Here is a 27,099-nt window from a genome sequence, read left to right on the forward strand (position 1 = left end):
TAACAAGGTCAATGAGGTGTGTGTCAGTATTCTTCAGTTGCTCGTCCACAGAGTGGTTGGATGAGGTAGCTGCACGAAGTCCCGGGCCTTGCATTGGGTGAGAGAGGAGCTGCCTGTGCTCATCACCATGCTCATTCATTACTGGGGAGGTATACTTCCCAAACGAGTCACTCGATCTTGAACCCAGCGAGTTTTTAGCAGTACTATAGGATGGGGGTGTGAGAGCCCTGCTGGACTGGCTGCTGAATTTCCTTTGCTGTTCAGAGGACATTAGCTGCTTTGTTGGCTTAAATGCTAAGGATGATGTTTCAGCACTTCTGTCAAATCCATTCCCCCTGTTTGCATTTGAAATGCTGTTGTCGGGCATTCGATACATGGGACTCTGTGTAGATCTCTGTTGGCCATAGCTGTAATTTCCATAACTGGAGTCCATTTCTCCTTGCCCTGCCATGTAGAAAGCTTTCCTTTTGAGAGAGCTGGCTGAACTGTTGGTGAGGGCAGACGGCGCAATGGGCGTCAGACCATGGCCCTGGTAGGAGTAGCTGGGGACAGTAGTAGGGGGCAGAGGGGTTGGAGCAGGGATTCCTGATGGCAGGTAGGCCGAGGGTGGCGGGGCACCCCCAGGGCTGTACCCAGGGCCAACGGCAGTTTGAGGAGGATAAGTGGCAGATGGATAGCTGTAACTGGAGAGGTTTGAGGTCCCGTTGTAGCCAGGGACCAGGGCTGGTGGCGGCGGCGGTGGTGGGGGCTGTAAAAGCCCCGAGCTATGCAGGGGGGACGGATGAGGGGATGGAAGTGCAGGTGCTGGTTGGCCACTGTAACTGGTATGCAAGTAGGAGCCATTGTATCCCGCGGCGTATTCCTGAGATGGGAGCCCTGAATGAAGACTGGGAACAGTGTGACTTCCGCAGGTGCTGCTGGAGTAGCTAGGTTCAGCCAGGTTACTGGCCACTCCAGGTGAACTCCCGATGCTGGCTGACACGTCTGCTGGAGGGAGGGCCGTGCTCACGCCGGCTTTGCTGGCAGTGATGACATCTGGTACGCAATTCATGGGATACACGCTCTCCGAATTCAGCGAAGGCTGCCAGGGCTCACTTTCATTCTTCCGTCCGTTCACCAGCCCCGAGGGAGCTTCTGTGTAATTGCTGAGAATAGGCCGTTCAGCTGGGCCCTCCAAAATACCAGAGTATTTTTCTGCATACTTTTTCAAGAGATTAGAGGCAGTCAGAGCTGAGATGTCATCATTTGCCCAGGCATACTGGTAGGTGCGCTGCAGGTGCCCCCGGTATGCTTCCACCTTGTGGGCAGGGGACCGAGTGGTGGAGGTGATATCAAAGTGCTGTTCTGGCCACTGGGCATGCTCCGGCGTCCACTGCATCTTCAAGCCTAGGGTATCAAGAGAAAACAAAGTTAGCAGCAAGCTCAGGCTTTTTCCAAAGCATTTTAAAAGAGTTCTTAAATGTGCTGCCTGTAAACTTCTCCAGCAATCTGAAGTGCTGTACTTAACATCACAAATCCTTTACAAAACAAAATGCAGTGCCCCAGTGAAGCAGCACAGTCAGATTATTGGGTTTTTTCTGTTTGGTTGGCTTTTTTTTTTTTTTTTTTCTTAATTGGCACACGCACACATTTATTTGTCAATTATGTGGCGGTATTTGTTAGTTTAAATATATACATATATATTTACACACATACACACGATGCCAGATTTCTCAAATTAAGATTTGGTATTTTAAATACTCTGAGCTTAGATTTGTTTTTAACACACAAAGCATCCAACTGCTCTGTCCTCTCTTGTCGCTGTTTCAGTTTTATATTTTAACCAATATAAAAATACGAGACACAGCTGACAGATCACATCTAGGATACCTCTCTTATTTGGTACTGAACACCTAGTTAGCACAGTATAATGCACCCTGCGCAGAACAATATGACACAGACATAGCAGGTCATTCCATAATCCAACTCTCATCTAAAGTGGTCCACGACAGTTTCAAATCTGCTTCGTGGAGTGCAGCAAAGCAATCTCCCAGGCAGCGCTCCGTCGCTTTCATCACACAAAGCCTACAACTCGGTATGAATTACAACTGGCTCCTTTCTGCCTCTCAGTTCTGTTGTTGAGGCTCTGGAAAAAAAAACAAGCATGACTTGTCTATCGGTCTCCTTGCTTGCTCTCTCTTTTTTCCACCCACCCCCCCTGCCTCGCAGCCTCCAGGGTACAAAGAAAGAGGGTTGAATTAAAAAAAAAAAAAAAAAAAAAAAAAAAAAAAAAAAAAAAAAAGGAGAAAAAGAAACAAAGGTAAGTCCCTAAAAGTTCTACGGCTTACAGAACTGGCTATCAAAAAAAAACCCACTACCAACATAAAAAAAATAAATAAATTACAGGATGCAACTACCATTTTAAAACAATTAATCTTGCAAATAATGTGATGTGCATTATTAGCTCTCCCAGTAATCCACTGAGCATAGTAAGAGCAATTTACAGGCGTTAAGATAACCCCCTCCGACTCTTACCTATGCATGGTAGGAACATTGCTGATTTTCCTACAGCTGTATCAAATAGACCTCCTTAATCTCTCTCGTATTACCAAAAGTGATTTTTGCAAACAGTCTTGTGCCCTCTGGCACAGATTCCCTGATAAGGAAGAGGCCTAGTCGAAATGAAGCATCTGTGGCACTAGCTCCCCTCTGAATTACTGCAGCCTCTTTTGACAGCTCCTACCCCCTCCTGTTTCTCTCCCCAATCCCTTTAGCTCTTCATTGCCTGACTCTGGCATCTGACATGGCCAGCTTAGCCTCGCTGAGCTAAACCTAACACAGCACACAGTTTGGTAACAGAATGGCATGTTTATTCCCTTCTGACTCCCTCTTCCTTGTTTGCAAAACCACTGCACCAGACACTGGAAGTTAATTAGCAGGATGATGCTGTGCTAATTGTGTTAATTTACAAGGTTTTAGTCAAAGAGAATCATTCCAGGGCTGGCACTGCTGTCATGCTTCCAACTTAATGATTAAGAAATACTGAAAACAAGGTGGGAAGAATTGCAGTAATTACACAATAAACGAATAAAGCAACAGATTCATTTGCAATTACACTTTATTGCAGTTGCACTCATTTGCATTTGGATTCTTCATTTTTATTTTTGGATTCACGTATTTGCAGATTGCCAGATCAGTTAAATTTAGACCCCAAACTCCAAAGTACGTCTAATTGTGCCTCGCATTTTATTAGTACAACTACTGCAAGCCTCAGTCCACACGAGCATGCCATTGATTACTTGGGGATTTTTTTTTTTTCTGAGTGTTCTCTTTCTCCCTCATTTTTCAAACACTTTGACAACTTGAGAAAAACGTCTGTTAACAATTATACAGTTACCCTCTAACAGTTAATTCAGAGAAGCGTTTTTGACAAATGCAGTTTTGAGACTGAGTTTTTTGGCAGATTTATTTCTTTCATTTAGAATTAATATAATCTTTTCTGCTAATTGTTTCTGATGTTTCAACCACTGCCTTTCGAGGGGGTAAATGTATCATGAAATTGGGTGAAATTATAGAAATTGTGCTCACAAGGAAAAAATGCTATTTTAATGAGAAACCATCAAGGTCTTTCAGAAATCATACTTTGTTAAATTCAGCTGGAAATCTGAAGAACAAATCACCAAGAGCCAATTGCAAGTAATCAGTATCTAAAATTCTTCTACTGTCAGAGGATTTACTTCAAGCCTTTTAAAACAGGAAGAATATTAATGTTCTGGTAATGCAGAACTGCCGAACAGACATACAGGCACATTAGTCCTATTACAAACAAGCAAACAAACCAAAAAACTCTATCCACGTTCTCTGATTTGAGGCTTCTAAGGTTACCAAAACCAGCTTCTGTTACAGACCTGCACAAGAACTTGAGCAGCTTGGTGCTTCAACTAGTTACTAATGAATGGATACCATGAGAAAGACTCTTAGCAAGGAATGTACTAAAGCAGCAGTGAAACTTTAGAAAAGGAAGGCAAAGCAGGCACAGATGCAGCAGACAATTTGATTGAGCTGGTACTTGTACTGTAGTTAATGAATACGCTTTTGGCACATTGTCTTAACAGCTTGTAAAAGGAAGACTATTTAAAGAGGTAATACAGTAGGTCAGCGCGTAACAACATACATCATATACTACCACTTAGCAAGCTTTTCAAAATACCTTCTACAAATACTTAACAATTCCACCAATTGATCTGTTCCTTTAGAATAGATTTCAATGGGTTTTAAATAAAATAATTCCATCTCTTAGTGGGAACATCTGTTTAGCTGGTTCAAAAATTTAATTCTTTGAATTGTATTTGCATAAGATTAAATTATTTACTTTGTTATAAGGCTGCAAAAGAATGTCAAAAAATCTGAACTATCCATTATAAAAGGTGGGAGGAAACCACATCATCGGTGTTCTTTATTTGGAATAATTGGTAGATAGACCAGTAGATTCACATTGTCACGCTATCTTTGGATATGCTCACTGCACAATAATTTAAAGTTTATTTATTGATGCATATTAAATACCAATGCATTTAGCAAAGAGTGTAAAGGCAGGATTAGGCATTGATTAGATAAGCTTAAGAGAACAGGATTGTTCTCATCCCATGAAACATGAGCATTTATTCCAGCACATTGCCATCATTAGTGTTATTTGGAAGCATAGGTTAATAGTTAACCAAAAGCATATTTTCTGCATTAGTATGCAGTGAAGAAATCCGTATTTACATTTTGTCCACTGGAATGGTCTTTATCCAGGAGCACAAAGAGGCATTTCCTCAATTTGATATTAATTGAAAAAGAAGCAAACTTTGTTAGGTTTAACTCCCTTTTTTAATGACTAAATAATTGTTTGACAAGAGTCAGATGTCTGATTTGGAAAGGAAAAAAAAGTTGTAGGTTCCTTTAGTTATGTAAACATGCTTTCTTTTCCCCCCAGATTGCTTAGCATTTGCAGCCGCTTCCTCTGTGCATTTTTAATTGTATTTTATTAGTTGCTTTTGCTTGAGCTGACATACCTTCCTGCAATTCTTTTGTTAAGTATTCTAATGATGATATAAACACCTCATATCAAGTAAGTAACTTAGAGGTTTATTTAGTTATAGAACCATTTAAAATCCGGCATAACCCACAACCCTGTAGATAGCACATTTGCTTACTAACTCACTAAAATCCAGAAGCAATGAAGGCTAAATGCATTGATTTATTATTATTATTATTTTGCTAACTTAAGAATCCTCTTAGATCTCAACACTGGGCTGTGTAAACTGCACTGGTATGAGCTATGAAAGGCAAAAGGAAAGGATTCTGTTCTTTAAGTAAAGGTGCACAGTTATCAGAGAATTGCTTTTAAGATAAATTTAATACATTACATAGGAGAGGCACTGTAGGCTTTTTTAGCAGTATCTATTTTTCCTTGTCCTGACAGCCCTGCTATGCATTTCTCCTCAATAATTCTTGTAGTTGGAGCTATATGAATTACATTTAAAGTAATTACAGTCAACAATTTCATCATTCAATTACTCTGAACTCTGTGTTTGACTATTCTTTTTTCCCCTTCTAATTTTGTACATTAAGCCTTAAAATGGAAAATCTAATAAATAGTACTTCATCAGCTTCGCAGGCATAATTCTATATGGCAGAAGACCACTTTCAAATTCAGACTTAAGGGTAAAAACAAAAAGAAATAATGCCAAAGTAAGGAAAATAACAACAACTTTGAAGTCTGAATGCAAAAAGAAACAAGTGGCAGCCTACACAGCCTGGATGTCCAGAGGGGCTCAATCCTGCTGGACAAAGCAACTTTGTGCATGCAAAGATTCCTCTACCCCTGGTGTCCTTCGTATTGGGTGGAAATGCTCAGACCCTCACAGGATTAGATCTGTTACAGAAGAGAAATAATAACATGCCTTCATGTATATGTATACTTCAACATAACTGAGGAAAACTAAGCAGTTCTCCTGTCATGGTCTCACTGCATCTCTGTCCATCCCTGCAGTGTCTTAGGCCCTATCTGGTACAAATCTGCAGGTTTGTGAGTAAACCTGCTGAAGAAGGTTCTTTACTTCAGGGATGTGGTTAAACATGCTCTAAGCAACTGCTTAAAGCTCTTTGGAAAAGAGATACCTACCCCAAAGCAGTGTGAACAAATGAATGAGGTATTTCTGAGAACTGCTGTAGCCACTGGTACAAACATGCTCAGCTCCAAGTGCCACCAGGCTTCTTCCTTCTAGATTTGTCAGTGGACCTGGAACTTCATTATTTCAAACTGCTTACATACTTAGCCAAAGCTGTTCCTGTCCACTGAACTGCTACTTTCAGCTCTGCCTCCAGTTATTCAAGACACTGAGTATTTACACTATGAAACATGACGATTTTAGCCTAGAGATTGCTTCTTGTGGACATAGAGAGGTCAGTACTTCATAAACATCCACTGATTCACAGAGGTGCTTCAGTGGGAGCATGCCAGGACTTCCCAAATTTAAGAGAGGGCTGAAGGTGTCATTACCTGGAAGATCAGGTCCTACATCCACATTTTAATGTCCACTTTAAGCATGGGAAATAGTTGAATGAGTCATGCCATAAGCACTGTGCAAGACATAGGACATACAACTCCCTGGGTTTGTAGTAAATCTGATAATATTTTGTAAGCCTGTATACTGTCGTATGTCCCATAATAATAAAAATTAATTCAAGATAAAACATTTCTTTTACACTCCATTTTTTATTAATAAGCATAATTTCAGCCATTTGAAGATAGTGCAACTGATCTCTCTTAATTGGAAACAGGAGGGATTTTGAAGAGTGGATTGAGCTAATTATGTTTTGCAGAGGAGAAAAAAAAAAAAAAGAAAGAAAATGATTCCCACATTTATTTTCTAATTACTCAGTGAAGACCTCTGCTCCAGTCCATGAGGATCTCCTTTGACGTCAAAGGATTTGGTGGGAGGATGAGCCTCCAGCTGAGCTGCCCAGCTCTACAGAGTCAGCTTTGGAAGCTTTATGCAGCAAATGGCAACCACAAACCCACGAAAACAGACCTGGAAAGTGCTCTCAGCATTTTTTGGTGGGGGTCTGGTCTTCCTCTTATTATACATAGCCTACGCATGCCACACGCATGAGTGGGAGCAAGCTGTTGGCAGGGTGTTTACAATATGATTCCCATCTAGCAGGGACAGTGAAAACATTTCAATCTTTAAAACAAAACACTTAAATCACGAGTAATATTGAGGATCACATATATGTCAACAGCACTTAAAAGATAAAAGCAGTAACAAAAACGCAAGATATTTTAGGAGAGCGTGGAACCAGTTAGGAACAAAACCCCAGACTTGGAATCTCAAAGTAATACATCCCAATTATCTAATTTAAATACTGTCAAATGATTATTCCTTTTAAATCACACTTTCGCACCTCAGGACAGCAAATTACAATACATCTGCAGCAAACGAGTTCTCTCCTTCCAAGCCCCCTCCCTGCCATTTACATAAAGCAGTGCCTTTGATAATCACAAAGCCATTTCTGGCTGAACATCCTTTAGCAGATTCATCAGCTTCAAAAGCCTTACGAAACAGAAATAAGGAGAACAAGCACACAGAGGAAATCTAGGTCCAGAGATGGCACTCTCATATTTAGCCAGCAGAAGCAGGCTAGATCTGTCAGCCCCCCAAGCAGCAACAGCAAGGACAGGGCACCCACAGGACTTCCCTGGATGCTGCCCGCTGGAGGCAGTGGTGGCTCTGTGGCAGCAGTCCACCAGCACAAAAGCATTCTCAGTTATGCACTCCACACCTACAAGGTAACCACATGGATGCTCTACCATCGTGTACCATAAATAAAGCCATTTATGCATGTATGTGTCAGAACCCTTCCACACACACAGTTGATTTGTGATAAATTTCAGTATATCTTAAAATATTTTACTACATCAATCTGCCCTCACTGTACTCATCTGCTGGTAACACTTTTCTCAACCAACTAGAAAACACACTAAGGAAGAAAACAATTGCAATTAATTTTATTTTCACATATTAAGACACTTCTTCCTAGGCTTTACATTTTTAAGCTGTTTCCTTCAAGTATCTCTGAACACTACACTGCTTTTAAACAGCCCAGCATATTTTGTTATCACCAAACAAAGAAGGCAATAGTAATTTCTGAGCCAATTAATATTCATAAGAGCAGTAACTGCAAACAAAAGTAAGGATAACTTAAACAAAAGCCAATCATCCCCTTTTTACAGTACGCAGGACACACTTGCAATATATTTTGCATAGATGTAATATACCACCATAATCTGCAATTTATGCCTATGTAAACTTGTGCATCAATATAACTACTGCAAGATAACTGCAGTGTTCCTATGAATTAAAATATTTACACTATAAGATAGTCATAAAGGAATGTTGTTTGACCATCCCGCACAGATACTAAAGCACATTTGCAAGAAAATAACACTTTAGACCTCAAGCATGATTCTGCTCCCACTTATGCACTCACCCCAAGTTTCCAGTAAAACCAGCTAAAGTTTTTAGCAAAATTACATTCACTTTTTAATGAACAAACTAGTAGGAGCAGTCTTCTCCTTGGTTCTCTTTCCAGGTTCCCTTTCCAGAATTGGAGGCAGAGGCACATTTGCCTTGAAAGAAAGTAACAGAAACCCTTATAAGCAGAGCAGATATATACAGATGCATGCCCTGCTTTGCTTTTTTTCTCATGTAAACAGCTGCATCAGGTGAAACACAGAACAACAAACTCGTGTTTTAGTAAGTCAGTGAGAAGCAAAAAGAATCAGTTTCCAACATGGAACATTCACATTCTGAACTAAACTCTTCTGGCCAAAAAAATTATTATCTGAAAATTGTAATTTTGAAATACTGGAATCTATTATTTTTCCTTTTCTGTTCTTAACCATGACTCAGAAATTTCCTTAACATTTTTTTTTTTTTCCATTTATACTTAGAATTACGATCTTCTTCCTCGCTGCAAATAAAGCATTTTAAGACCCTTCTTTTCACGTATCATAAATCCATTAAGACAATTTCCTTCTTACGCTCACTTCCTTTTGCCAAATGAAGATCATCAGAACATACCACACATGTCCAGAGGGACAGCAGAGCTAATGAATATGTATGGCTTATGTCACAACAGAGCACTCCCCTTGTTCTGCAGTATCGACCTTCTCTTATGTGAGTAAATAACAGGTGAGCACTTGTGTACGAGGATAAATGGGGTTAAAACTGCCATAAAGGGACATACTTTATTTGAACGAAGTGGGTGTGCAATAAACGGAGGTTTAGGTGATGCTGAATTATTTTTTATGTCACGGTGTTCCAAAACGTTAGAAAATAATCTTCCTCTAAAACACAAGAAAGAGTTATTTGAAATATATTTCTGTCCAATTAACAGCAGCAGCACTCTGTATGAATCTCCATTTATTCCACTATGTTATATCTTTCAATTTATTTTTCAGTCACCCCGATTTAAGAATATACCTACGTATGTAATGTATTTCATATATATATATACATATATAAAGCAAGGCAAGTTTAATTCCAGAGAGTTATATAATCAGCCTTATTTTTTTTTTTTTTTTTTTTTTTTTTTTTTTTACAAATGTGAAAGCAAAGACCAGTTTCAGGAAGTTTCAAATAACTGTAGCCAGGTTGGACCCAATACTCTCCACCAAGAGTGAGAAAGCAGACGTGCATGGGCCACTAGAACAGTGCTCAGCCTGTAGCCACAAACACTACTTTCCTCTTAAAGCGCTTAGTCCAAGACCCATCAGCGCAGGAAAGGTATGCTTTACTGAGATTAGAGTACCTCTGCTAATGAGCTAAATGAGAACAAATACTGATTAAATTTATATATAGAAGTAATCTGATACTTGAGGGGAAAAAAAAAATATATCCTTCTTAAGATGACTCCACAGCACACAAAGCCTGCACAAAATTTGTTTGTTATTTATGCATTTTGCTTTTTGGCAATCTGCACATTAATTTTTAATGAAATAGTAAAGAGATGTTGCGTCTCACACTTGGATAAAAATATTCTATAGCCAGGACTGGGTGACATAGTGCATTAATTCAGTGTCCTTCACTCCTGGGACCTGCGTATAATTTAGTCCAGCCTGAAGAAAATAACTTTGATCTGGAGGCTGTGAAAAAAAGCTACATATGAAATGAGTTTTGGTGGGTTTAGCATTGTTTCTTATATACAAGACGATGCATGAAGATAAACTGCTTTCAGCCCGGGATTAGAGCAGAACGCTCCGGAGAGCCGCCAGCCCCGCTCCCCACCATGCCCACACAGCCACACGCATTTCCTATATGCACACAGGGCAGCCAGTGCTGGTGTGCACAACCTTTCCAAAATACCCTAATACCTCACATGAAAGGATGCATTGTCAGCCACGTACGTCTTCCTTCATTCCATTACAAAACAACAGCAAACTCAACACACACGATTCAGCAAGATGCTGTGAGACGCTCTGTGTTACCAGAGGGAGCCACGGTTTCCTCCCCAGGCCAGGGAACACCTTGGCCACACCACCAGCGCCGAGCTCATCATGCTCCAGGGAAGAGCCCTGGCCCGGCACGCGCAGCTGACCCTGCCTTCCTTCCTGCTCCCCCGCCGCACAGCAACAAGATTAAAAGCAGGAGCATAACCAAGGACCTGACATGCTGGAAACACTAAGCCCAGCTAAATCTTTTTCCCACTTAAACCTTTCAATTATTGTATTCTACAAATTCCAAAGATTCTTTCTTGCTCATTCAGTAAAATGTATCTGCACTAGCTACAGAAAAACGGAATATAGCTTTTTTTTTTTTTTTTTCTTGCTCTTGGTGTGGGACCAGCAGCATTGTTTCCTGAGCATTTGAAAAGAACTCTCTGGACTGTTAAACTGACCAGAGAAATTATCCAGGGAAGGGAAAGAGGAGGAGCAGGGAATTTTCTATAGACAAATACAGAAATCTCTCTATGTGTATGTATACATCTAAATATTTTACACTTATGAGCATGAGAAAGAATGCCTTGACTGCGAAATTTAACTCTATATATGCTGATATTTCCACCTCATTATTGAAGAGAGTGGGAGGGAAAATAAACCAGCATCTCAGGTGATTTGTTGGTTTTCCTGACCTAAAAAGAGCAAAGTTCATCCTGCAGCAGGAAAAGTTGAGCCAGGTCTTGAAGCACACTGTACGTCACAGAGTGCGCAGGCTTTTCAAGGGGTAGAAGGGAATAAAGCACTGCCTTTAAAAACAGAAAGAAATGACAGAGCCTAGCTGATAAAAATGTCACATTCCTTTGCAGCTATCACACAGATTCAGCCCTCTCTGCAAACAGCCTTCAAGAGAACAAAAATCTAAGCCCTGCAATGATGATATCAATAACTAGACGAGCCCCGCTGATAGCTTAAGTAACAATAAATGTAGCATTTTCCTGAAATTTTGGTCCATACTCTCATTGTATAGGTATTCACCTAATAATGAAATAGTTTTAAAATTTCCTTCAGGGTACAGAAGTCAAGCTCCGCTGATTAGCATCTCAAAGCTCACTACAGGCACACATTTGTATAGCTGAATAACGGCACTTGTGTTTGTATGATGTTTGAAACAAAACAAAAAGTACTATTTTACTTGATGTTTGATGATGCACATCATGAGAGTACTTTCAAACAACATACAATATATCACCGCTAACTGTAAGAATTTCAAAGAGAAGGTAGAAAGGTAACCTCACAAAAAGAGCCAAAAGGTTTTTGGTGTCAATATTAGAAGCCCAGACTCCAAGATTCGTGAGTTTGATTCTCCTGTCACTTGTCAGGTTTGAAGTAAGAAGAACCACTGAAGTTGATGATTTACTGTGAAGGAGATAAAAGTGCCCCACCTTTTCCTTTACATTTTTAAATTTAGGCACTAGCTGATTATACAAATAACATTCACCTGCATTTGGGTTTTGTGTTGTGTTTAATAAAAAAGTAAAATATATATAAGTACACAAGGCAATGTTTCAGTAAAATATGGACAGACTGTTCTGGTATTTGCCGCATGAGCTCAATTCCTAATTCATTTCTTATGTCTAACAAGGTAACTTTATAGAATAAGCACCTTCCTATGTCAATGGAATGGATGAATTTTGGTTACTATCACGCTAGTCCAGCGTACCACATTCAGCAGCACCACATCTTCTATCGGCACCCCTCTTTTGCTATTTCTCCAGTCATATTTTATGACAAGATTTTAGTTATAAAACTCTCCATCCAATTTTATTTCAAACAATATTATAAAATCCAAATTGATTTAATATTAAAAAAGCAATATGCTATCAACAGAAACATTACAATGTTGGTAAATATCCATCAACTATTAGCTTAAATTCCCTTTTTTGTCATTAAAGTTTCTCTTCCAGAAGGTGCAAGGAACATACAGCAATCGCTTAAAGAAAGCTAAACATTAATATAGATATACACACGAGACAGCAAAAAGCCAAGTTCAGAAACTAGACAATCTTTACTGTGGCATTCAATATTGGTAGCACAAATTTACTACCCTTGGTTTATATTGTTAAAAGAAAAAAAAAAAAAAGAAAAAGAAAAAAAAAGAAATGGGTTGAATTATGATGTACTGTGAAAGCTGCAAGAGTTTTGTGATCGCAAGTGAAAGATTTACAGATATAACAATTGAAAGGTGGATTCCACTAATCAAAGGAATGCATAACCTCTGCAAAGCAGGTAGGAGTGAATCATTTTAATTTTTTCTCTTACTTATGGCTTTATATTTTTACACAAGGGAAGCAGAGGAAACCTAAATATGACCCTATTTAGATATATTAACTCAAACGCCTTTGTAGAATTCTTAAGCAAACAGGATTGTGCCTGCAATGCTGCCCATCTAGTTTTGCAATGCATTAAATTGGACGGCTACTTGGACAGTTCTCTATTCATTACTGAACTGTGGAAAGGAAACACAGAGGTGGCATTTTCCTTTTCAACCATGTAATGCCTTGTAGCCAGATTCCAAAGCATCAAGGAAAGATTCTTTTTCTGTCCTTTTTTTTTTTTTTTTTTTTTTTTTTTTTTTGCGAGACAAGCTGTCGTAATTGAAATGAAGTCTAATCAGACTCATTACTGTTTTCAGCAATTTGCACCACCAAAGATGCTTATTAGGTAACAGTGTTTAATAAACCACTCTTTAGAAAACTACCAGTAATGAGCTCTTAACAGCCAATCTTTAGCGTGAATGTAATGTGAAAAGTGTTCCTAGCGCTGAATAGATTTTCACATTTAGTAGTGTCATAATTAAGCTGTAGAAATGGGTAGCTGTGATCAGAGATTTACTGCAATATCTTTTTTTTTTTTTTTTTTTCCTTTCTCTTTTTTTTCCTGAAAATATATTTTGAAGATACTTGGGATTCAATAACATTTCCAGAGCAAATTTTTAAATTGAACAAAAGACTGTTAGATTTGCTTAGCACTGTAAATAAGAGATCATTTGGGTGGCGCATACAGTACTGTAAATCAGGTATCATCTACCAGACGTGCATGAAGTTAATTCCAGCCAGCTTGGTTTGACTGCTCTTCCATCGCCTAACAATTTCCAATCATTAATATACAAATAATAAATATTGTTGTCATCAGTTGAATGATAATGAACAAAAATGGCAATTAAAAGAGGTACTTGAAGAAACACTTGTCAGTTCTCCTTCCCTGGTAACAGCTGAAAATGCTTGAGAATAAAAAATGGAGCAAATTGCTTGGTTTCAAAATAAAATTAGGTACATATAATACCATATATTGCATATAACATTTTATGTTTATGCACACATGCATATACAACTAATGCTGCTTTTCCTACATATTTCGGATACCATTAACTCCTACTACGTATTTAGTACCAATAAAACCCCAAGTTCATAATGTAAAAAACACCACAGATCTGAACTAGTAGCATTGTGAAATGTATTTTTCAAGAAACACAGACATCTGCAAGAGATAAGTTTTTATCAATAGAAAGTTCAATTTAACTAGATGAATACTTCACTGCACCAATCATACCAATACTAAAACCTAACAAATGCTGAAATAGGCAAAAGATAAATAAATAAATAAAATTGCATGTGTAAGCTCCAGCTAATTAAATATCCAGAGTGAAACCTGAGGAACAGCCACAGTTCTCTCACCAGATTGATTTGGGCCTGACACAATATTTAAAGTTATCAATAAGAAATGACCAAGACCACCTTTTTTTTTTTTTTTTTTTTTTTTTTTTTCTACCACTAGGAGAAATACATAGGGATGCAAATGTTGTTGTGCTTACTAGAGATTCTGTCAGAGAAGCTTTGTGTCGGCAGCCAAGACTTTGGAAGGAAGCGCATAAAGATGAGCAATCAATAATGAAACCACGAACAAAATGATGGAGACCTTAATTCTCCAGAACGGAGATTTTCTATCAGAATTCCACGATAAGAGGCTAAGAGCAAGCTTCTTTACTGAATGAGCGCTCTTACTACATCTTTTATATACCCTAGCCCCTAAACTTCACTAGTCCTAAATGCAGCTTATAAGCCTCTATATCTGTTTGCAGCTTTCTAAATCAATAGGACTATAAGAACTGAGACTACAAAATTAATGCCAGTTTCATTTGATTTCTTGGTATGCGCTTCTTTGCACTACAAAGTGGAAAAAGGAAAAGAAAAAAAAAACCACGCACCCTGAACTCATTCCCAGATGGGGTTTTGTAGCTTTCAGATCAAGATATCTTCCAGTTTCTTAAGTCTGAACTAAATTTGTACTCAGATCCAACATTTTTAGTGCCACTGCCTACTGTACCGCACAATTCCAAACCTCACACCCTTAAGTCAAAAACTTTCCTCTGCTCCCTGCAAAGGAAAACAAAATACCAGACTCCACAGCTGCTTTGGACTACCTCCCCTTGTACTTCTGAATAATGCATTAAACTTCCATCATTTGTGAGAGACAACCCGATGCTTTAAGATACAAGATATGCATTTTGTACTGTTGATTTTACTAAGCACAGATGCTCTGAAACATCAATTCCTCATCAGTAAGTCCTTCAATACCTTACAATATTTTTAGTAGTTTAAAAACTAAGGCTGACAGAAATGTAGCATCGGCAGGAGGCATCATTATAAAACTGCAGTTAGCATCCTTTCTTATTTCTAACAAAAAACTAGGAGGATGAGAGCCCTTAGTGTATTCCTTCTGCATCCCAGTGCTGTCACAAAATAAATAACTAAATAAATAAAAATTACTTTTCAGACTCAGATTCATCAGTATTTTATCAAGCCTACAAAACACTAGTCTGCTCACCTAAGGTACTGACTCCAAACAACACCTGGCTTTCTATAGAAATCGAGAATCCTACTTTTGGTATCCGTGGGTCTGCTTACCCTGATCCCCAAGTGAGTCTTACAGGACTTTCAACTGAAGAATTGGAACCTACCAACTTTTACACTACTTACACATTGCTATCAAGCAATGGAGTGTCACATCAGCAAGGGTGATAGGCTAGCATAAGAAATTTCATAATAGGAATTTTGTAGAAAGTAAAGGAAGCAGATGAAGTTACAAGAGCAGGTTAAACTCCATAGGCAGAATTTGCCCACAAACACTGTGAATCAGGGAGAAGGAGCAGTAGGATCCTACAAAAAGAACAGCAAAAGAATGTGCCAGTGCCACCTCTGTGGTGTCAGAGAGTGAGAAGTCTTCACTGAGGCTCACCAGGCAGGAGAGGGCAGCTCCAAATGCAATGTCTGCTGCCACAGAAGCCTAAGGTGAGCCCTGGAGTGGCTTGTCTCAGGACAGCTTTATCAAAACACAGCATAAATAGCAGAAACCAGAGCTCACGTGAAACCCACTGCGCTGTCTGCTGCAGCGGAGACATTATTTTGTTCTCCATCAGTGAAATTCCAATATCACAGCCCAACTTCTCCCAGGCAGGACCCAGCATCAATCACAGTCTGCCCTTCAACAAAAGGTACCATAAACAATCCATGGGGTGCCTTTGAGTATAAGAACACCACATATTTCTCTGTTCTCTTGTTCACAGCAATAATATTTAGATTTTTTTTGGATGGAATAGCATATAAAGTTGTTTCAGTGGGTGTTCTGCACTATTTGTTTTGTGGCACTCAAAAAAAATAAAAATCCACATTAATTGTTCAAAAGAGAAGCAAGCACTTATCCAACTCTTCCACACAAACTGCCTCCGCAGACCGATGAGGTTATGTGCTATTGTGGCACATTTGCAAAGCAACACAATAGATGAGTTTCAGTAGATGAGAACGTTTGTTCAACATATCCAGAATCCTTTCTATTATGGCAGGAATTATTCCTCACACTTAATGGGCTTAAACACAGACTCACGTGGTAGGACCTTCTCTAAAGGTAGAGCAGTCTAGTACACAGCTTCTCTGATCTGAATGGGTTATGGAAAGAAGAAAAATGAAGAACATTATGTCCTATAAAATACAGCTGTGAGTGTGCCTGGGGGTGCAGAGAGTTAGTAAATAAAATGCATGTGCAAGTGAGGAAAACATTTCTTAGCTTTGGAGAAACTGGGGTGAGTGTATTGGAATGTACCAGCATTTGACTTTTACTTTATTTCTCATAGAATCTATTTTCTGCTTTTCCACTACATAGATATTTACTTACTTTAACACAACTCTGTATTTTTGTCATTAAACAATCAAGTTCTAATAAAAAGCATAATGCATACAGCCAGTTGCGTAATGAAAAACAATACAAGGTTGAAGGGGGGCTCCTGCCTGATCTCAGCAGCAGATTAGCTTATGCCCCGCAGCATGAGATGGAAAATATGTTCCTCGCTATTATAGTTTTGATTCTGTATTTGTATTTTATATGGATTTTTAAAGAGCCACAATATAAATCTTTAATTTAGAGACTATAAATATATACCTATGTATAACTGCACATACACATCTGTTTCCTCTCCCAGAGCAGGGATGATGTTTTTCTCTAGTGATGGCACAGTGACTAGCTTGGAATCTTGCTGACAGAAGAACACAAACAGAAAAAAAAAACATTTTAGGTGATCCTAGCGCAGACTGTATCAATTGCAATCCCAAATACATGTTTTTCAGTCATTTCAAGTGACTCTTTCTCAGCAATCCCCTCACTGCATGGCAGCGTACTGAAGCATTATTTCTGCAGAGAACACAGTCTCATTCATAAAAAGGTAAAAACCATTCAGCTAATTGCTTTTTGTACTCCATAAAAGTTAGCAGCTTATACACCAGCAGCAAGGCCAGGATAGCTCCTCCAGACACAGATCTCTCAGCTGCATCTGTTCATCTGTTCTTCCATACCTGACATACATGATCTCCTTCTCCCCTTCCCTTCCCCTCCCCCAGTTCCTCACATGCATTTCTGCAACTGTCCTTTACCTCAAAGTTAAAGCTGTGCCAAATCGAGAGCAGTAGCACTAAGGGGTGGCAGAAAATAGGACAGCAGAGAGTTTTGAAGTTAACAGAGGAGCATCCTGTTCCTACCACCTATCAAGCATGTTTCTGGTTTCTTCATGTACAGAGAAGGCAAAGTTGCACAGCTGCCTTTCTTAGGGATTTAACTCAAGAGTTACAGAACAGTCCTTGAAGAAGCTCAGCCCCAAAGGCCTGTGGGATTCACATGGAGAGGTCCCACCTCAGCCCATCACTCTGGCCACCAGCAAAAACCTAATGCATCACACCAGTGTGTGGGTTAGCTGGTCTACAGCCATGCCTAGCACTGAGAACGAAAAGCAGAAAGTAGGAACAAGGAAAGCACATTTAAGAGGACTTTAGAAACTTAAACCCAAAAAGGGCAAGAAAAAGAGGCAGAACCTTCCAACTCCAACCTTTGTTACGTACTCCGTAAGACTAAGGCAGGCTTTAAATTTGTACACAGCCTTATTTAATGTTTTGGTTATTTATTTATTAAACTTTGCATTATTTTCATCAGGCACATTGCAACACGAAGACTTTGCGCCACCTTTTCAAGTATGCATCCAAAACATTATAAATAATTTTCTATACGTGATTTAATGAAAATTACCTAGGGCTATATCCACGTCTTGTTCATTCTTTGTATTAAGCACAAAGCTTGCCATGACTAAACTTAAAGGTAATTGATAACAAATGGTTAGAGGGCACAGACTGATATTTAAGAGGTAAGGTTGCACCAAGGTAGCTTTGATGGGCGATTTTATATTGAGGATAACCAGAAATGACATTTCTTAAAAAGGTCTGTATTGCTAAAGAGAAGGAATGCCCTAAATGCATCAATGAAAACTGCTGCTGAGCATGACTGCTTTTTTTAATATTTTGACTTTTTTCAAAGGAAAGACAGTCATGCTACAAATGTTTTTTCAATAAATCTCAGGTGAGTACTGGGCACTTCCAAGACCAGTTGCACAGCATACTCTTAAAATGATTAAACTGTCTCTCACAGCACTTTAAGTGATAGACTGTCCAGAAAAAGCACCAGTGCCCCACAAATTAGGAATCATAGCAGTAGCTGATAAGCTAGAACAAGCTCTGGGCTGTTTTAGGACACACCTTACCCTCATTACTGGGCTGCCCCTCTTGGAAAATCCTTCCCCTCCTGTAAGGTCATTCAACTAGATTATAATATCTCCCTGTAATGTTACCTCTTTTTAACGCTTCACACACTAAGTATAGAAATACTACTTACTGGATGAACAATGATCCTTTATATGCACAGCAAAAAGATACCACCTATGTGATTTAGTTGAAAAAGAAAATTTAATCTATATTTCTGACCAAGCTCTATCAAAAGCCACAAGTTGCTATGACAGAGAATTTAAATCATTTGGATGATTCCACTGCTCTCTTCCTCAGGTTGTTATTAATGTCTATAATTTAGGCCTCCGTGTTGCTAATATGCATGTGGCTCTCTCCAGTCATATGAATAAAGATGCATAATTAGGCACTGGTGTAATTTGTAGCCTCCAACTCATTCTCCCACTTCCCTTTCCCAACGTTCCTCAAAGAGGCTGCGATTTATGTTGGCGGCAGATCATGACACCGTTACTCACAGGAGAAGTACTCTCTGCCTGTGATTTCCTTAAAAATCACTGACAAAAATTAAATCCCCCAGCAAGTCAGAGCAGTCACCACGATGGCGATAAGAGGGCACCAAGCCCCTGCTAACACGCTCCATTGCTGGTGACCAAATGGTTAACTATGCTTGTCCTTTCATCCTCAAACTTGACAGGGACTCCTTCAAATTCAGAGAACTCCTTTAACAGAACCTGCATTTGACAATTTTTAAATGTGCCCTGATGTGTTCACCAGGTTCATCCCTATTAACAGGAAATGAAACTGAAATAAAGAGGCAGTCTTCGTGTTGACTGCAGGCATTTCAGATTTCGTGGCAGCCCGCATCTTCCCAGCGCCTTTCACATGGAAGAGATAATGTGTGTGAAGAAAAACAAAATTGTAGGTTTAGTAATGTCAAAATCTGATTATGCCAAAATAGAGATGTCAGCAATAGCAGAATAAGTGACAAGTGTTAAATTACCCAAAGAAGTAAATTCTGTAATTATTTACCTCTCTGGCACATGATCCTGAACAACCTCCAGACCTAAAAGGAACAGCAGGAATCATGTGCGTTTTTAAATTCAGCTTTTTTTTTTTTTTTTTTCCTTATTTTTGAGAAATGACTTTTTGCCCCAATTTTTTTTTTCTTATTTTATTTTTAATATAACAAAGTGCCACCAACAGCATTTCAAATAAAACGTCAGCATCAAGCTCCATAGTGAATATGCTGGGAGCTGAGTGTACAGTCATCTGCAAATGGACAACTTTAATTCGATTCCTGGCACCGCTGGCCACGCTGAGAATCCTTCTATCTCCTCACACCAGGGGTTTGCTCTTTTAAGCATTGCTCCCTGAAGGGAAGGAAAAACTAGAGAAAGAGGATTTCCAATGACCCTGCACAGATGAATGAATGTGTCAATGGTGAATATTGGTTCGGCTTTGAAATAGGGAATCCTGCAGTGGTTTCTCTGCTTCATCCCCACTAGTGAGTTCCACTGTGGACTTCAATGTGTAAGAGGCCTTTAGGGGACAGATAATAAATGGAAAAAGGGGTGAAAAATAATTAAACAAATAAATAAAATGGTTTAAGAGAAATGCCTTGCTATTACTATTACTCTAACTATAACCTTTAAATGATTTCTAAGATAATTTTCTTAGACGCACATCTCTTTTGCTGAGCTGGTTACTGAAATAGATATTAAAAAAAAAAATAAAATAAAATGGTTCTCTACCAGCTAGCCAACATTTAATGCTAGTGTACCCTTTCAGTGCCTATTTAATTCTGCTAGGTTTCCATTTGTTTACCTGCTTGCTTCTTGTGTAAAAGGCAAATGGAAAAACAGTTGAGAAATTGTAAAAGCACTCTCTGTTTCAGTGAGAGCTTATTCTTCCATTTAGGACTGATTTCACAGCAATACTGGCAAAATGCACAAACCTAACATGGAAAAGTAAAATGCCTCTTCCTATCTGTATAACTCTTCTGTAATTCAGGATAACACACAAACATTTGCCCAAGCAGTAGTAAAATATGCATTCACTTCTACAAGCCTCTGCATTCATTTTCATTGAGCTATCTATCAATCAACCTCACCATGACACAATATAATTTCCTAATCACACCAATATTCATGCTTTTATCTCTTTTTAAATCCAAATAACATATATTTCAGTAAGACGTAAGTCTAATTATTTAAACATGATGTAGAATAACATTTCTCTAAGGCCATTTCTTTTATGAGTTTCAGTTCCTTAAAATTGCCGTATAATTTAATCTATAAAGCAAAATTTATATAAAAGAATAATACAAGCTTCCGCTCAAGAAAGCTGAATTGTTAAAATTCCCACTGTGTGCTGCATTTTCCCCTCCCATATATCTATAGTAGTTTTCTTATCTGTTACTAAAAGCAAAACTAATATATTCATCAAACAAAGTGAGACGTACTGTTTCCCTGTCTGTTAAAAACCACTGAGTAGCAATTGCATCTTTTTTTTTTCCCTCTTACATGTAATAACTTAAGCTGCATTGGGAAAGGAAAAGTTACAAATAGCAACTCTGCACAGGTTTCTATACCTATGAAAAAGAGCATTGGCACTGTCAACAGCTTTTTATGCCTAAATACATGCACTTTAAATGCAGCAATTTCATGCAAATTAAGCATTCTCATATAATTGCTACCAAAATATTTATATCTATACAACTCCAGTGTTGCTGAGAACACAAAATAAAGCTTAGTAAAGATCTAAAGGGACATATGGTGGACAACTGTAGTCATTAATACAGATGCTGAATATTTTTGGATACTCAGAGGCATTAGCTATACATTTCATAGATACCAACAGATATGATCCTTTTTCAACTGAGAAAGAATTTGGATAATCGGATTTATATAGCCTACAGCATTTCCTAAGGACACTGTCTGGGATTTGCCTCTTTTTAAACAGTTGAGATGTTAATGTTCTTTTAAGAGCATTTTTAAAATACTGAATAACATCTTCATGAAGAGCTGTGCTGATTTCCAATTATGTAAAAATTAATTTGTTTAATCAAGCTACAAGAAGGACAAGAAGCTGAACTGGAAAAATTCCATCACATTAAGTGAAGAATTATTACTCACAAGAAATATTTTCAATGTCAGACAGTCTTGCAGCCAGAAACTAACTACACATCTTGCAGAGAGCTATGTTCCTTTCCCTCCTGCCTAAGTTTTCAAAGACCTCCAAAAACAACACCAAAAGGAACTCTAAATAGTGTTGATTGGCTTCTTAATTTCATTTGCTTTAAGCTCAGTCAAAGAAATTTTCATGAATATGACTTCAATAAATAGCCACCTTTTACAAATGTGCATTTTCTATTAAATGGTATGCATACTGGCAAAGGGATGGAGGTCCCTGAGAAGTTACTCTGCCTTGGGTCTATGGATTGTCTATTCTATAAGGATATCAGTTCATCTGGCCCATTCTCAGTGATACAATAATCAACATTTCCCTTTCAGAAAAGACATTTGCAAACTTGTAGGAAGAAAAAAAAAAAGTATTATTGCTTTTACGTTAACATAACACATGAAATCCTTTCCTTTTAGTATTCATGATCATTAACAAGTAAATTATGTTGGAAAAAAAAGGAACACAATTTTGGCATAATTTTGGGATAGCAGTACAGATGAGAACTGCTCCCCTAACCTCTTTCTGAACGGTGATATATGCAAAATAATCTAAAATGAGTTGCTTTCCAGTCCCTTTGCAGAATACTTGACATCCACTGCTCAAGTGTTTCAAACCTTCAGTTGCTGACTGTAATAGTGCACAGATGGAACAATATTTATTCTGTCAGTGGAAACTAATTAGGATGACACTAACTCTGAACATTAAACCAGAAAAAAAAAAAAAATAAAAAAAAATCACACTTTACACAGTGTAGCACATGATCTGTGAGTTTACAAATAAAAGCTATAAATTTTAATACATTGCTTTCATATAGGAGGTGTGACCATATTTGCTGTTGCTGCCGTATGCTGTAGCCAGAGATGGGCTTGCAGAGCCTAATCTGGATTTGGATACAAATAGCGGATCTCCACTGTTAATTCACTTTACATCACAAACTGTGTGCCAACAACTTCCACTCCTCAAGAACAGCAAGTCAGACTTGAAAATTATTTCACGTTATGCTTCAGTCAGCCACACTGCCCCAGTCATCTCTCAGCCTCTGACCCTGGAGGCCCCATCTGCACCAACGGCATGAGCTGCACAGAGCCAAACAAGTCAGCTCTGCTTCTCCCCCTTATCTCTAGGTGCTGCCACAAGATCTGTCCTTTAGAATAAAAGATCTCACCTCACAAATATTCAGATCCGACATAAACGTGCAGCCTCCACCACTAAGGACTGGCTCTCAGCTGCTGAAGACTCAAGACACATGCCCTCAAACATAGAAACTAGATTTTCAAAACCTCAGTAAGGATTTAAAGTCTTCTGTTGTACATGAGCTTGAATAAACTGGTTCACAAATGTTTAATGCTTTGAAGACCTACCTACATAGCATGGCAATGACAAATCAATAGAGCCCCAAAAATAAATAAATAAGTCAGGAAAAAAATAGCTGCTCATAGTTAAGTAAGAGTTGATATGCTAGAAGAGATCATAAAAAGTCATCCATTAATGTAAGATAAGCTAAGCAGAAACAGAACTGCTTCTTGTCTATACAACAGTATGATCCTCCAGAGTTGTATGAAAAACAAAACACTTTTGGATGTGATACATTTTGTATTGGCAGCATTCTTTATTTCATGTCTCTAAGCAGCCTGTAAAATGCTGGTGCAGAATTACACTTTGACTAATATTTGCTCCCTCTCAGAGGCAAAGTCTTTCTGCTACTTATGGTCAACCTTTTCTTTAGTGCTCCAGTAGCACTAGCAGTCTACATCTGACATACTCCTGGCTTTCTTAAGAAGGGACTTCTCACAGTGTCCCCTCCAGGCCATGAAGTACAGTAAAACCAGGCATGATATTGAGTTTAGCCCAATTATCAAGAAATGATGATACTGGATATTAGTTTCATAAAATTGACATAACAGACAAACACTTATTCAATGTTTCCAGCTGTAGCTATTAGTCTAATGAAGGATATCATCTGTACCTAGAAGTCTGGCCTTTCTCATATCCCTAAATCAATGAGTCACTTGTAAACTGAATTATTTTAATCTGAAAATGTATTTTAAAGCATCTTTTATAACCAAATGTGTTCCATAAAGCTTTGCTTATTTATTGATATTTATGTCAAATTTCAAAGGCTACTAAATTGCAATCTCACCTTTAAAAATACAATATTTTTTTGCAAACTGACTTCAAATACAGGGCAGAACTTAATGAGTAAACCTGCAAAAAAATGATGACGTGCATCTTACTTTTAATTGATGATAATATCTTACATGAATGCCAGATAGCATCTCTTCTGAAATCGTACCTTGGCTTGACAATAAAGTTGGAAGTTACCCAAGAGTATTGTAGCCAACTGTCAGATTTAAAAACAGTCACAACATACTATTAGTGGCATTCAGCCAATCTCTTAAAGAACACGATGACCCCAACTTTATTTTGAAAACTCAGTTTGAAAGCAAATCTATTCCCTAAAGTAATTTTCAGCACTGTTTAAAAAGCTTGGAAAAATCAGATTAGAGTAAACCAGGTTATGTAGATGTTATGAGAACGTAACTTCTAAAAATAACTTTATAGATCAATTCAAGTAAACATCAAACACAGAGATCTCACCTTCTGCACAGCAGTGCACTCATATACTCTAAAATTCCAATCTCGAATTATCAGATTGGCATACTCTGTAAAATTAGCATAGTCTATAGAAAGCCTGTGATATAAAACAACTCCCATGCATTGAAGATTTATGCCTTGAGAGTCTTATGCGAGCACATTACAAACGGTATCTGATAGAACTATTGCACTGTATGCTGTATTTTGAAAAGATTCTGGTTGTTCAAGAAAAAAACACCAATATTCTCTCAGCAAGAAGGCATGCATATGTTTTACCCGAATTCATAAAAGGGCACACATTTCCCTCCAGTTTTTTATGCAGCATTCCCATCACCACCATAAACTTTGAAGAGAAATAAGAGAATCTTATAGATGAATGAAAGTACAAAAGTAACATAATGCTAAATACAGGGAATGAATGAAGCTCAGTCATTGAAAGCTTGCTATAATCACAGAAAATGCACCCAGGTAAATTCTTAATAGAAACTCCTATGAACTAACAGGAGTGACACATAATCAATGAAAGTCCTATTAAAGCATTATTAAGATGTAACCTTGTTTATTCTAAGTAATATAAAATGTAACCACTCACACATAAAGCCAACCACATACCATCCAAGCTATGGCTAGAATGATCAGTTACGCTTTAAGGGAAAACATTTACAGATACTTCAGGAAAAGGAGTACACTAGTGTACACTAGCACTTCAGTATAAATCATCTAGGAAATAACTTAAATGTTATTAATGTATGACACTGTATATTGAACTTACTCTTCCCAAACAGCATTGACTAAATGCTTCTCTATATAAATTGATTCCAAAGTATAGCAGTTTGCTACTTTGTAAATTCAAATTAAGTTACTGCTTAGCAAAAGTATCACTTGTAAGAAAGAACTGGAGTTCGACTGGAAGAGTGGAAGCAAGATAACTTGCTTCAAGCACAACTCCATGAACTTATTTGTCTGCTGATTCATGGCATCTGGCTTTTAACAGCAGCATTAGGAGCTATTTATACAGGAAAAGCACTGTGCTTAATCTCACTTTTACCACTCTAGTGATGAAAACTACATCAATTTGAAGCACCATTTACAGTATTCACACTACAATTGAGTACCTGAAATGATTTTGCCAACATGGAGTTCAAGGATCACACAGCTGTACAACATGGATATGCTTGTAGTTTCGACTTGATATCTTATGCTTTAAATGAAGTATATTTAACTATGGTCAACAGTTTTGGTTCCAGCTGTAGAGTCAAAATTACTTCTAATGCCATCAAGCCTCTATGTGACAAACACTTCACAGCCAGTAGTTTCCCAGCACAAGTACAAACTAAGGAAATAGCAAGCAAACATTCCTGTTGTGGTCAATGATTCCAGTCAAAATCATCACCAAATTCTCAGTGAAAAACACTGCCAGTTACTCAGCTTGAAGTCAGGAGGAGTTTTCACTCTGAGCAAGGTCATTCTCATAAATAGGACTGAGTGAAGCAAAGACAATAGAGGTGTCATAACAGTATGTAATGTAATGGAAAATAGTGAAAAAACGCAAATTCTTATTGTATTTAACAGATCTCTATCCAGTAAATATCTCTATTTGAGGTATTCTTAAGTATATCAGAAGACACAAAGCTAGTAAAGAATGTAGCAAAGGGCCCTCAAATACAGAAGTTTAAGTCGGACTGTTAGTTTATAAATTTGCTTTCCACTTCTACAATGAAATATTTTTGCTTTCATTTTTGGAAAAGGATTGATCATCCCAGTGGAATCACTGAATTTGATCACTGCTTGAAATATTTGGTGGTGTTGTTTTGTGGTAGTTTTTCCTGCAATTTTCTTATTAAAACTGCCTGTAAGCATCTGAATTTTCTAATTAGTTATATGTAAAAATGTACTTATATAAAAATTGTGCTTCTCAGCATTCCTACCCCCCTCCCCCCCCCCAACTATTTTATAATGCAGCACTGCTAAACAGAAATGTAGGTAAGCCCTTTTATGACTACAAATGCACATACATTCTACTTCAATTGACTTCCCCTTTCTTCCTTCAACCTAAGTCACCAGACATATTGACTTATAATTGCATTTTTACTTTGACATGTTTGTTTTATGATATTTGTCTCTTAAATCTCCTTTGGAACTCTGCTGAGATGATATACGCATCAACGTCTGCTCAAAGTAACAAAAGTGCAATCCAGTGGAATTAAATGCAGTTGTGTTTTGATGCTAAAATAATCTTATAAATACAGTTTCACCTAGAAAGACTGGTGAGAAAATCTCAGAAGGCTCAAGCAAAATCTGTTTGGTTCAAAGTTGCACCATAAAATTCTGACATTTTTCTACTGAAAAGTATTGCCCTCTCCATTCGAAAGCTGTTCATTCAGAAAGGGCTGGTTTATATCCTAGGAGAAGAGAGAAGAGGGCATCCTGAAGAGAGATGGCCAACAAGATGACGGCAGCACTTCTGTCAAGGTGAAGATTATTAGAAATAAAGAGGATAGATTTTGGTGAGAACCACTTACAGAGAATAACTGTTGGCATGTTGAATAAACAAGGAGTTTTTAATTGGGGATGCAGAAATAACATTCCTAGTTGTAATGAATCCTTGGTTCTCACACAGAATCTGGGACAGAGATCTGTTTCACTAAAGCAGAATAGTTTCCTTCCTCCTCCCCATTCCATGCAGTAACTTCAAGTAATTGATAGCAAAGCATGCTGGAGCATGGGAATTTAACAGCT

General features: G+C 38.1%; 1 protein-coding gene across 9 annotated transcripts in view; it reads right to left on the bottom strand.

Annotated features, from left to right (window-relative positions):
* The window catches only part of FIGN (fidgetin, microtubule severing factor), a 104,773-nt gene that overhangs the window by 13,526 nt on the left and 64,148 nt on the right, over window positions 1-27,099 (bottom strand). For all 9 annotated transcript variants that reach the window (XR_011904364.1, XR_011904365.1, XM_072342261.1 and 6 more), the window contains one exon: window positions 1-1,386. This exon is cut by the window's left edge. Coding sequence is in view for 7 of the 9 variants with exons in the window: in XM_072342258.1 (XP_072198359.1) it covers window positions 1-1,386 (1,386 nt within the window). In the remaining 2 variants the exon portion in view is untranslated. The remainder of the gene's footprint in view (window positions 1,387-27,099) is intronic.

The sequence above is a fragment of the Excalfactoria chinensis genome, chromosome 7, assembly GCF_039878825.1.
Source record: "Excalfactoria chinensis isolate bCotChi1 chromosome 7, bCotChi1.hap2, whole genome shotgun sequence".
Lineage (NCBI taxonomy): Eukaryota > Metazoa > Chordata > Aves > Galliformes > Phasianidae > Excalfactoria > Excalfactoria chinensis.